General features: G+C 43.9%; 1 protein-coding gene across 15 annotated transcripts in view; it reads right to left on the reverse strand.

Moving 5' to 3' along the window:
- The window catches only part of DST (dystonin), a 1,436,897-nt gene that overhangs the window by 748,868 nt on the left and 674,451 nt on the right, over positions 1-13,578 (reverse strand). For all 15 annotated transcript variants that reach the window (XM_085610880.1, XM_085610881.1, XM_085610884.1 and 12 more), the window contains 4 exons: positions 13,434-13,511; positions 13,173-13,334; positions 6,488-6,592; positions 4,740-4,835 (listed from right to left, as the gene is read on the reverse strand). In XM_085610880.1, the coding sequence (XP_085467006.1) occupies positions 4,740-4,835; positions 6,488-6,592; positions 13,173-13,334; positions 13,434-13,511 (441 nt within the window). The remainder of the gene's footprint in view (positions 1-4,739; positions 4,836-6,487; positions 6,593-13,172; positions 13,335-13,433; positions 13,512-13,578) is intronic.

A 13,578-nucleotide genomic window follows, 5' to 3' on the forward strand; every position in this document is an offset into this window, starting at 1 on the left:
CATGACGAAGATAAAAATTTGCTAAATCCAGGGGGATACCTTAAGAGACACTGAAGAGATGCGGGAATTAAATGAGTTGGGTATGTACATTGTTGCTGGTTGCACATTAGCAAGTGGGCATTATCCACCTCAGTATTCCAAAAGATATTCTGTAAATCTTAAGCTCTCAGACAGGGGGGAAAAGAAAGTGTTTTTGGCCAGGTGTGAAGTGCAGTGGATAACAAAGTTTCTCTGGCGCATCCAGCACTCATATACCGGTCACCACCACTCTCCCCTGTATCTTTGCCAGATATCAGGGATCATCAATGGTTTAAAGTTCAAGACTTTAGATCTTCACCATCAAACATGTATACATTCTTCTTTTTTGACATACCCACTTCATTGATCCAGATTTCGTGAGATATGTTACATTCTAGGGCAAAACGTCCAGCTTTCATCTCTATGTGTAGTGATGTACAGATCAGCACTAATCATGTACTTCCAGAAGGACTAGGAACAGGCCAGGAACTAGTTACATTGTCCATTGGGGTCATGTGGCTGATGGAATATACGTTTTAAACGCCACACATCAAAGGATTAAATCTCAGCAGCCAAAGACAAACTGAGGGCTAAGGAGGTTATTTAGAATGTGGTGGGTGGCTTGTCTGGTGGAGAGCTCTGTACTTCTAGAGGAACCACTGCCACTGCCTCTTCTGAAGGCACTGTAAGCTTCCTGAGCAGCACCATGTTTCATGCAGCTGTCAGCAAACTTTTTTGGTTTTTAAGAAATATACTCTCAAATCGGGAGTTTCTTTATAAAAAACAAAACCATAAATGGCCTTGAGACTCCGAGAGTTTTTTTCCAGCATGTGGGGGTCATTTTCCATTTTTGTTTTTTGTGTTTTTTGTTTGAGGTCACCAGGAGTTTCCTGATGTCCCGAACTGGAAGAAAGGTAGGTCAGAACGTCTGTCCTAAGTGTAGCGGATGGCCTAAAGTACTTGGACTAAAAACCCATGTCAGTGGGGCTGACTGTCTAAGGTTTCTGCTGACAGAGCAGGCGGGGGCCCCGCCGGCATAAGCATGATAGTTCACCGGACTACAAACAGAGTGGGCAAACCAACAGGTTGGTGGACAAGGTACTCAGACACTCTGTGGTGGAGTGCCCTATATGCCAATACCTTAAAACCTTGTAAGTCTGTTTTCAGGGAAAAGCAGTGTGCAGTATAATCAGGACGGCTGAAAGTTTGTTTGCAGAGGAAGCCCAAATAATGAGTCAGGTTTGTTTAATGTATGTGGCAAGAATTAGCAATTGTGTTGCAATATGTGGCACTCTACTAGATCTCTTTCAATTAAGAAACAGCCTTGAAGTGCAGTTTCAAATGCATATAGTGGAATGGTCTCACTAGAAAGCAAAGTAAGATAAATGACACCATGCCTTAAAGGAGGAAATGCTTCTGATGTTTCTGCACTCTGAGTGCCTTCCTGTAATACCAGCCATTTTGACAACTATGCCTCTACTACATGAATTTCCATGAATAATGAAGCAAAACATGTTGTTTATTACATTCAAATGTGTCTAGAATTGTTATGCCGCAGACAAGACGGCATTCCCGGTTCATCAAATGGGTACATGAACACTGTCTGGGCAAATGTTTCACCCCATTAGTTCCAGTTCAATACCTAACTACAGCAATTAGCAACTGAAAGGTGGCCAGTTAAAATCTGGCAAGTGTCTGCCACTATGCTACACCAATTGTGGTGCATTTTTAGCAATTATTGTTAGCTGTTAAGAACTAGAAACATTTAGGTTGCAATCTCCAATTATGTAGCGGAGGGAGGAGCATGAGGCGAGTGCAATAATTTCATAACTATACAGAAACGTTTCAAGTGCTTGGAGGTGTGTTATCAGTGACCCTGAGCACAATACCTCGAATATTATAATTATTACCTTGAAAGTGTCAGAATAATCTGCTGCACAGATTTCCCAGACTCTTGACTGGAATAATTTCCTTATAAAATATGATAGGGTTTGTGAGAAGTTTCCGTGGCCACTGCAATATGGTATTATGCCCTAACACAACCTGATGAAGTCGGACTTTGCTTACATGCATCAAGTCTACGCAGTTCACTACTTGTCACGGTTCTCTAGTGTGCCTTTTATCAATTGACTTATAAATCAAAAATATTCAAACTTATTTTTGGCAGAGTTATTTGATATTTGTATAGCACACACCTGCCATTAGTAAGCTCTTATGGGATTCTGGGCTTTGTACAATTAGTTGAAGGCCATAGTTTGTATGCATGGCTGGGACAATGTGTAGTTAGAGTATGGGCAGAAAGGTAAGTTTTGATTTCTTTGACTTACTGGTTAGCATCCAAGGGGACGAAGATACTGCAGCACTGAACTGCTAGCATGCATGGAAATACTCTGGTACGCTGGAGAATGAGGCGCTGCTTTCTGGTCTAGTTCGATAAACTCATCAGGCCTAAAAGGCAGGCTTAAATGTTCCCTCAGATAAAGACCGCTCCTCAGGCATCTACATTGTCACTGCTTTTTATATGCTATAATCCATGGTAGCTGCTTCTAGGGGTCAGCCCCATCCACGCCTCCCCTGAGTCAGAGTACTGGATCTTTGGCAAAGGGAGACCGACTCAACGAGCAAGTGGTGCAGGCAAGAAGGACAAGGACTCAACACAACGTCAATGGTAAGCTTTGTCTGCAGTGCAGGTACAACCCTGCACATGCACTACACGTGTTGTACATGAAGGAATGAATGAATGAATCTACATTTCTAAAGCGCATGGCTACCAGAAGGCCTCCCAGCGCTAGGTGCGCAGTCATCGTAGAACTACAGACGGTCTTCAAGGAAACAGAAAGGTTTTCAGAAGTTTTCGAAAAGTCACATAGTTATCCTCAAGACGAATATGATTAGGTAGCTGGTTCCACAATTTCACAGCATTGTAAGAGAACAGACGTCCACCACTCCAGGTCCTTTTTCTCAGTGAAGGAGCCACAGGACCAGACCTGCTATGGTGGGAATGTGGGACCATAGATGGGTCGGTGAAAAGTGTTACTTATGGATACTTTCCTAATAATTATGCTTTCAGTCATGAAGAAATGTGGATACTAACCGGAGTTTGATTTGCAATAGATACGGAGAGATGTATACAACCTGGACTAGCAATAATGCAAGCAGTGGTAGTGGATACTGGCTTAGGGATGTAATGCTGCTTAACCATTTGTGGAACTAAACTGTAATGGTGTTTTAAATAGTGGGGCAATACTGGCCTGGATATTGTGTTCCACAAGCTGCCACAGTACCGGCCAGCCGTGGTGCTTTATATTCCAGGACAACGCAAGAGCTGTCCAGCCTGAGCCTCACTGTGGGATTGTACATGCTCGAATACTGCAAAAACTGGCCGGTCTGCTGTGCTTTACATTCTGGGGCTATACGGATCCACTGTTTTACTTTACATTCTGGGGCAATAATGTACTAACAATTGTGCTTAAAATACGATCATAATTGGCCTTTATCTCTACATTTTACGTCTTTGGAAAATACAGCCCTGACTATTTTACATATTACATACAGAGACTCTGTGAAATGTGCTGTAGCTATGGGGCGTCTTCTACAGAAGCTGTTCAAAGGTGGTCTTGCTTTTGTTTTTCACATACTGGGGCCTTACTGGCTCCTCTCTACTCTACTCCGCGTGCTGAACGTGGATAGGTTCGGGGCCAGTAGCACTTCAGATCTCGCCGCTGTGCATTCTCCTGTCATCTAGTGTTGGCAACTTGCTTTTCTATCAAGATGAGGTTTAGGCTTCTTGGTGAATCGTGAAACTTCCCCAAAACCCACAACCCACTAGGACATAGACTCCACTTCAGATTCCTTTTGTTGCTTTATATACTAGGAAAATAGCGGCCTGGTATTGTGCTTTACATACTGGAAAACTGTAAAATCTGGTCTGCCTATGGTGCTTTCCACACACAGAGACGCTGTCAAGCCTGGTCTGACTGTTGTGCTTTACATACTGGGCACTATTAAAAATCCCCTGGCCATGGTGCTTTACATGAAGAGGCATTGCGAAAACTGGCCTATCTGTGGTGCTGTATATGCTGGGGAAATATAATCTGACTATATTGCTTTAAATGCTAGGACTATATTGGCCTGGCTTTGTGCTTGACATACTGAGGCACTGTGAAATCTGGTGTGGTCATGGTGCTTTACATACGCGGGTGTTGTCGAAACAGGACCGGCTATGGTGCTTTACATACTTGTGCACTGTGAAAACTGGTCGACCTAAAGAGCATTACATACAGGAGTACTGTCAAAAATGGTTTGGCTATGGTGCCTTACACAATAGGGTACTGTCTGTAAGAAATAGCGTGGCTGCGGCGCTTGACACATGGAGTAACATCGGCCCGCAATAGGGTTTGGAACTGTTCATATTACGGCATTGAAATATTTCATTAGTTCTCCTCCAGAATTGCCTGTAAATTCTACCAATATATCTGATGAACTGTATTGTATGATGCACAAAGTTGCCACCATTTTTCCAAAATTGTCTTAGGTAAGGAAATAATCTATCTTCACGCTCAGTAAACATTCACGCTGTTATTAAGGGTTTTTGTTGAGCTGTTTTGTATTCTAATCCATCCCTGACCATGACTCAAACTGTAAACATTCTAGTTAGAGATGTACTTTTCAGTTGTTGTCACTAGACAGTTTTTGATTGAATTATTAAATAATATAAATACCTCAAAATATTCTGAATTTTCGCGTAAGTGCTGCTCCACGCAGTGACACAGCTGCAGGATCCAGCTCCACTGGGTCTGCATGGCAGCTCTGTAGGCCTGGGTAAGAAAGAAAGGAAAACACATCTTATACTCAGCAAGTCAGAAAGTCTCCTGTTAGCTTGCTTAGAGTAAAATTGCCTTCCATCTCACATGAACATCCAGAATTATGCTTGTGGTCGCGTACTACACACACTAAGTTGTTTTTACCTGAATTTTGAACTTTGGTGAACATAAGGAAAAAGGAACATGGTTCACGTCTGACACAAGGTTCTAGTGCAAAAAGAGCTGCAGCAACAAATGATGGACGGAGGTTCTAGTGGGCTTGTCTGGTTCAATCCCAGACACACTGCTACATAACCTACAAGTCGACAATAAAGTGCCAAGCTTCTCAAAGAGTTAACAACATTCAATGGTTTGGGCTTGGCACAAACGTCCATCAATAGAGGAATCATTCGCATTCTTGGTAGACCCTTGCAAATATCATCTTCTAAAGCACGCCTGACCCCAATCATGCTAGTCATCTTTTTGTTTAGCTCAGAATCAGGTTTTCTTTGAAAGGTGCACACAGTGAATGGTTCTGCCAGCAGCATGCGAAATCTTGTTGATAATGAGATCCAAAATGCCTGCCAAAAACAAAGCTTTTGTGTGCCTTGACAAATACAACACACAATAGCTACCACAGAGTTGAAACCGTGCTTACAAAAAATGCAGACCATTTGTTTATGTTTGGAAATTTTGGAAAAGCCAAGAGCTGGCAGGTCAAAACACATTTGCGCCAAATCCTCAGAATTATTTTTTGCAAGATGACAATTATCTCTCTGTTTGCTCTAATAAACATTCATTAGTGATTTTCATAGCTTTCAACACTTTTTAAACTATTTTTAATGTGCTTGCTATTTAAGGTCTGCAAAAGGAAAAATACTGTGTTTCACTGCTTTTTCTGCATTAGCATCCTGGGAGCTGTGTCAGCCAATGGGAGCAATTCGCCCTAGTTAGAGCAATATTTACAACAGGCGGCGAACAGAAGTAGCCAGGTAGCTATGTGCATCATATGTGCCTCATCTGCATGTCACTGGTTGAATGAAAATAAAAATGGAACTGATTCTCAACAAAATATCTGACATTACCCGGGTTTATGTCTACGTTTGGAGTACATTTCTGTCCCAGCTCATCCTAGCCGTGGCTTGGCTCAGCCGCGATATTTCAACCACTCTTCTGCAGATAACACCAGTGAATGCAAAGATGCAGCACAATATCACCGACAAGGCAAAGTTAGCGCACCAATGGCCCTAATGCAACAAGGAGAACAACCCCAACCCTTCCCCCAGTTTTACAATAAAGCCAGACAAAACTGGGCATGAGCTAGACCCCAGAACACTTGGCTCCAGTGCCAATGCCCCGAATGCACCATTGACAGCCACGCAACTGGACACCGAGTCACAAATTTGTTAACATCGGCCTGTGCAGCCCGGCAGTGCACTCATAAGGACCTGGTAAGCAAGCCACTTATTTACAAAACAATCGAAGCCACCGGTGTTGTATTGTGATGAAAGTGCACCACGCCTGCAGAGGACAGATGTCAGAGTAAGTGAAGTAGCGCCACTCCACTCCTTCTCTGGGTCGATTGCCCAGACTCGCACAACAGATAACAGGATTACCACCCATCCCTGCATTCATGACTGCGGTGTGACACTGTATTCTTAACTTACCTCAATAGTCAGTCTGGCGGGGTGGTTCTCCACCAGCAGCTGCTCCGCCATATCCTGCACCGCCCGCATGGACTCTTCCTTGTGATCCAGCTCCCTCATGAGTGCCTGCGGACAGAGACATGGGATTACTCCATCACTTCTCACTTGTGACATCAGCTCTGTGGTTTGGCTTTGGAATCAAAGAAGGAATCTGATAAATCCAGGCTCAGTGGATCTGGGTGGGTTACTAGCAATCCTGGGGTTTCAGGTTGCTATTAACAAACTATAAACACACAACAATGCCTGGATCAGACAATTTGAAAAAAGGCATTACATTTGGATACCCGAGCCCGGATTGGGCGGAAGTCTTTCGTAAAACGACTTAGCAGAAACCCACGTTGCATCAAGCCACACTCACTTAAGAATTACCACAAGGAACAGCAGCACAGACCACAGTGCCATCTTGGCATTTGAGTCCATGCTCTATTGATCACACACTATGCGGACTGCATTGTATGTTTGTTCATGCTGCACCAGTGGCATAACTAGTGTGTCAGGGGCCCTAGTGCAAGGAAGGGAATGGGGCCCTGTGGCTGCTGTTTTAACTGTCAAATCCAGCAATAATCAGGATTCAGGGGGCCTCTCAAGCCTCAGGGCCTCGGTGCCACTGCACCTGCTGCACCAATGGAAGCTACGCCCCTGTGCTTCACTTTCTACCTGGATACCACTATAATGACTGGCTGGGGTAACAAAATCATGGTAAAGTAAATTAGCCTAGCCCACTCTTACTGTATGTACTTAAAGCTCTCACTGAAATGTTTATATTACACTACACTTTTCATGGGACTTGACCTCATGCTGTATTTTAAATAATGTTTCAAATTATACATCAGATTTAATATCACCCTGTTCACAGTGTTTCAGATCAGTAGCTTCTTTGCCCGTTAGCTCGCATCGTACCCAGAGCACATAATAATGCCATATTTTACATTGAGCTCAAGCTTACCATGTGCTTTTGTATACTTATGTATGTAGTGATATAATGCATTAGATGATGTTAGGATAGGATAGGATAGGATAGGATACAGTTTTATATAGCGCTCGAATGCCGGAGCGTCTTGGCGCTGGTAAGTACAGAGGGAACATAGTCCTCAGGTGTGATCTTCTTGGAAGAGCCGGGTCTTTAACAGTTTCCTAAAAGATTGGTGATTCTCTACTAGTTTTAGTGAACAGGGGAGCCTGTTCCAGAGTTCAGCAGCACAGACTGAGAAGGCTCTGCCTCCCCATCTAACTTTCCTAATCCTGCTGATCTTGATGAGGCTCCGGGTGCTGGACCTTAGCAGACGGCCAGGAGTGTAGGGGATAAGTATTTTCTGGATGTCTTTGGCTCCACCTCCAAAAACAGCCTTATGAACCAAACATATGGCCTTAAAATCTATCCGTTGTTGGACTGGGAGCCAATGTAGGGTTTTAATTGCCCCAGCGACAGATTGGTCTCTAGGGATGTCTAGAAGCAATCTCGCTGCAGCATTCTGCAAAGCATGCAGCATTTTAAGCTGCGTCTTGTTTATCACTAACAGTAGAGCGTTGCAGTAATCCAACTTGGATAACACGAGCGCTACTACAACGGTCTTGCGCAGCTCTGGTATAATGAAGGGAAAAATCTTACGCAGAGTCCTTATTAGAAAAAAACAGGAGGATGCGAGGTTATTGACATGGGCTGAAAAGTTTAGCTGGCAGTCAAACAGCACGCCCAAGTTTCTCACCTTGGGCACAGGGCAGGGGCAGTCCCCGGCCCTTGAAGGCCACCATGAGTTGCTCCATAGGGGGTTCCCCTGGCCAAATTCGATGATCTCTGTCTTCTCGGTGTTAATCTTCAGGAAGCTCTCCTGCATCCAGGTCATAATTTCAGACAGGCAGTTGTGAAATTTAAAAGCCGTGCCATTAGATTGTTTAACAGTGGAAATTATGAGCTGGGAATCATCAGCATATGAGACTAGAGTGAAGCCATGCTTCCTAATGAGTTTGGCCAGAGGAGTCACGTAGATATTAAACAGCGTAGGTGACAACGCTGAAACCTGCGGCACCCCACATGGCAGATGGAAGCTGTCAGACTGTAGGCCGTCCCAGTACAGACTTTGCTCCCTTCCTTCCAAGAAGGAAGAGAGAAGGGACAGCGCTGAGCCCTCAATGCCAATCTCCTGAAGCCTCTGAATCAGCACCGTATGATTCACGGTGTCGAAGGCAGCCGACAGATCTAACATTACAAGGATCGCCCTGCCTCCCTTATCCACTATGCTACGGATCTCCTCTGCTGCCACAAGTAGTGCTGACTCCGTTGAATGTTGTGCACGGAAACCGTGTTGAGTAGAGACCAGCAAATTATAGGATTCTAAATATTCTGTCAGTGATCTATTGACCTCTCTCTCCAGAATTTTGGCTGCAATAGGTAATGCAGCAATAGGATGGTAGTTCTTTGGTATATGAGGGTCCAATGCAGGTTTCTTTAACAGCGGTCTGATTGTAGCTGTCTTCCAGCTTAAAGGGTAGCTACCAGACTCAAGTACTTGGTTAATTAAAGGTGATAATTCTCCTGCAATCACATCTGCCGCAAGATGCATGATTGAAGGGGGGCAGGGGTCTTTAGGAGACCCTGATTTAGTTAAGATAATCAGTCTGTGCGTTTCTTCTCTCGTAATAGGGGGAAATTTCCTAAGACTGGGGTGACTCGTGGTTCGATTGGTCAACAACTGCTCACAGTTCTCTGGATCTGGATACAAATTTATAAAGTCTTTGTAAATTAACTGGACCTTATCCTGAAAAAAGGAGGCGAGCTTTTCATACATTTCTTGATCAGGCCGGAAGGTATTGTCCTGGGGTGGCTTGGAGAGAGCAGTTATTGTTTTAAAGAGCTCCTAGGCCGAATTCCCTGCATCCCTGATCCTTGTCGCATAGAATGCACTTTTTGCTGCGATTATTGTATCTCTATATACTGATAGAGCACAATTATACCTGATTTTGTTTTCGGCACTGTAGTCGACCCTCCAGAGGCGCTCGGCCCTCCTGCAAGTGCTCTTTAAGACCTTAAGTTCCCTACTATACCATGGGGCGGATGGCTTAGCTCTCCTAATGGGTAGTGACTTCTCAGGTGCTACTTCGTCAACTGCTGAAGCCAGCCATTTGTTAAAGAACAGTGCGGCCTCCGAATTATCCTTACTGGGAATAGGATGTGAGTGACTCAGTGCAGTGGTTAGCCTATCCGCATCAACTTTAGACCATTGTCTGATTTTTATTTTCGCCAACTTTGGGTAAGAAGGGGGTATTGGTAATCCTGACATGATATTGAAATAGATAGCGCTATGATCAGACCCAGGAAGGGCGGTGATATTAGTCACCTCAAGATCCATATTGTTAACAAAAATGCCATCTAGAGTATGGCCCATTCTGTGGGTGGAGCCATTAACTACTTAGTTGAAGCCTAAAGCTGCTAGATTCTCAAGCAGCAGGGCTGAATCTGGATGATTGATAAGTTGCAGGTGGTAATTGAAATCACCAAGAAGAATAAAGGGATGGGGATCCATCCGGGATTCTAGATGATTCATAAGCCTTAGTGGAAACGAAGACTTAGGCCCTGGTGGGCGATAGACTAGTAAACCTTGAAACTTGAAAGAATTCCCTAAATAGATGGTGAAATAAAGTGCTTCCGCAGGTAGGTCTAAATAGGTTTCCACTCGTAGCTTTAAGTGAGCTTGGTGAACAATCGCTATCCCTCCCCCCTCTTGCCTGTTCTATCTTGCGTAGTGACCACATAGCCACTTGGTAGAGCTGTATTACAATCAGGACCAGAGGTGCTGTCGGTCCAAGTCTCGGTCAAGAAAATTAGATCTGGGGAGAGATTTTCAATCATGTCAGCAATTTGATACTTATTTTCGAGCTCACTCTACACTTCACTGGGGGTGTGATATTACCTTGCATCTTACACGGTGTTTGAGTTCTCACTGTGCATTACATGATTCACAAGCTCACTCTGCACTTAACAAGGTGTTTGGGTTCACAGTGTACTTGCTATACAAGCTTATATTGTACTTCACACCAAGTTCAAGTTCATTATAAGCTCTGCCTAGCTTATGAGCTTCCATTGTTCCATACATTCTTTTTTAAGTGTGCATTATATTTTACTGGGGTTTGAGATCACTCAACATGAGTGTCTGAGTTCACATGGCATATTATCACTCTCTGCTTTATATAGAGTTCAAGTTCTGCAATTTAAGTAGCATGTAAGCTCATTCTACAGTTTACAGGCAACGCAGTGTATGGTAATTGTAGCGCGCTTTCCTACACCTCACAAGGTTTGAGGCACGTGGATTGACGCTCACTGCACTTCATATGCTGTTCAAGTTCACACTGTATTATGTACTTTGCATAACCTCACAATGTACATCACACATTGTCAAGGTCAAGCTCTTCTTCACATCAGGCTTAATATCATATTGCTCTTTATATGGTGCTTGAGTTTACATTGTATGTTATATGCGGTTTGAGATTGATCAATTCATTATGTGGTGATGGATCTCACACTGACTGTCACACAGTGTGTGAGAAAGCTCTATACATTAGAGTGCAGGGGCCCACACCATGCTACTCATAGTGTGTCAGACACCATAATGTATGGTGTTCGTGCTCTTCCTGCACTTCACTTACTCTTTATGATTGTTACACATGCAGTGTTCACCACAAACACTGTATATTACATTTAGTCTTGGTTGGGGGGGTGTTCTCTGCATAATAAATGGGCATGCACAACTGACTTGAATGCCCTAGTGCCTGCAAAACTGATACTGTGACTTTTATTTTGGCCCTGGCATCATGCTAATTTAGCATGTGTACATAGGAGCCAGTAGAATCCATTTTGGATGCCACTGTTTTAGCATGGCACAAGAGGGCAATTCCCCAGAGAGAGGCAGTGTATCACCAGCTTTCCTGTGGCTAAAGGGTGGAGACCCAGAACCTGACGTGAAGGAGGATGGAGACAGGGCTTTCCCAAGAAATTCAGAGAGGGCCTTGTTACTAAAGGGCTTCCGATTAGTTCTTCTTGAGCATTGCCATTTGGTACATGGTAGGGGTGAGGATGAGACTGCAGTTTCTGTTGTTGAAAGAAAGGAAGTTTTGAGGCAGGTCTTCACTTTTTTTCTGCCTCTTTTTACTTTTACAGGAAGTCACTGTGCCACTCTTTTGGATATTCCTGCTTGGAGTTAGCCCCATTGTTATCTGTTGTAGGAGCCATCACTTTGAACAAAGGCAGAGCTTGAAAATGATCTTTTGAAGAGAACCGATCAAAATTGGTTCTGAAGTCTTAAACGGACGAACCACATCAAATATCTTGAAAATGTGTATAAAAGTGGACTCTAAACCCCTTCACTTCATTACAATCCCATATTCTTCTTGTCCAAGGATAGGAGTGCTCCAGAGAGTACTTAATGAGCTGCTGTGTGATCAGGGCCTGTGTCTACCGGACAGCCAGCCTCCCAGAGGTGAGGGGATATCACTTTCAGACTTTATTTTCTGCTGGAGAAACTGAAGGTCTTGCTAAAGTGTCCTCAGCCGCAGTCTCTCTGCACAGTTCCCATGTTAGATACATTAAAACTGTCAAGTACCACTGTGTCGTCTGGCAATCCACTCAGGGCTCAAAAGACTGATTCTGCCTTGGCCGACACTGCGGAGAGTGATGCTGAATCACTTCCAAAGAAGGAAGGCCTGATCGGCCAGGAGGCTTCAACTGCCAACGACACATAACCACGGATAACTTGGCCTGAAGGCCGCCACAGTGAAGCTGAAATTCTGTCTTCAACAGCTAGGGTGACAGCCAGAGCTGAAGACGAGTGTTGCTACACAGACTTGTTTTACCAATTTCAGCCAATGAACACTGCCCCAAAATCAGTATGCAACCATGCCCCTCACAGTAGAAGAGCTACCTCCACGAGGGAAGCAGTGCGAACCACATTCGCTACAACACTACAACTGCATTGATAACTAACAAGTAAACACACGGCTTGACAAGCACCTGGGATCAGAGACTAGCATGCATAGATGAGTCTGCTGCTTATGCTTGAGACTTCTGCTAGTGGGGTAAAAGACTATGAATTAACTTGCATATTTAACCAGTATGAGAATTTTGACATTATCTGGACCTGTGCCTGATAATTTCCTAAGCCCTTTGTTTGTTGCAGGGCTGTAACCATGGCATACCAACCATATGAGGGGGAAAAGGGATTGTAGGGCCTTACTTCTAAATATGAATTAGATTAAAACCCTGTATCATGGTCCCATTGAATTGTGCAGTATACCATTTTTTGCTTTGAAATTACAATACTTTCTTTTATATAAAAGATAAGCATTGGGCTGGACAATACATTATTTTGTCTGTTGGTTGACTGTTGAGTTCTGAGCTCTTGCCTCCATATTACCTCCCTGATAAGTGTGTGACTGTTTACCCTCGCTATCGTGAGTCAAGTGCAGAAAGTGATGCATTTGTCCCAGTTTACAGAGTCATAGTAGAACGGACCCAGGATACCAGTGTAAATCACCTTAAAAACCACAAATTATGCCCAGTAGCTCCTGCCTGCACTGTGGCCCGCACAATGGGGTCTGACAATGTTCACTTCACAATCTACTTAGCACACAACATTCAAGTTCATGCTGTACTTACCGCGTGGTATTCTTTTTTTCTGGTCAAATTTGGGATACGTTCACTCCAGTCATATGCAACTTCCTCTTCTTCTTTTTCGTTCAGCCAGATAAGCTCCCTCGTGGCGCGGGACACCACATTATGAAGTGTGTCAAGATGCCGTGCCCGACTCCTGGATGAATGCTTGGGGAGTGAGAAGCATACAGTGTAAGTACTAAAGATATGCTCTCTACAAACTGAAAAACATAGCTGAGAAGTGAGTTAGGCATTCAGTATTCTTACCAGGAGCTTGGAATAATGGCCCTCCAGTTTGTGCAGCTTCTCGGAGTAATGAGGTTTATTTGAACCAGTCATCTGGAGCTGTTCCCAAGAGAAAGAGGGAAAGGTTATGTTTTCATTGCCTACTTCTGTCAAACAATAACTTGTT

The sequence above is a fragment of the Triturus cristatus genome, chromosome 6 (genome assembly GCF_964204655.1).
Source record: "Triturus cristatus chromosome 6, aTriCri1.1, whole genome shotgun sequence".
Lineage (NCBI taxonomy): Eukaryota > Metazoa > Chordata > Amphibia > Caudata > Salamandridae > Triturus > Triturus cristatus.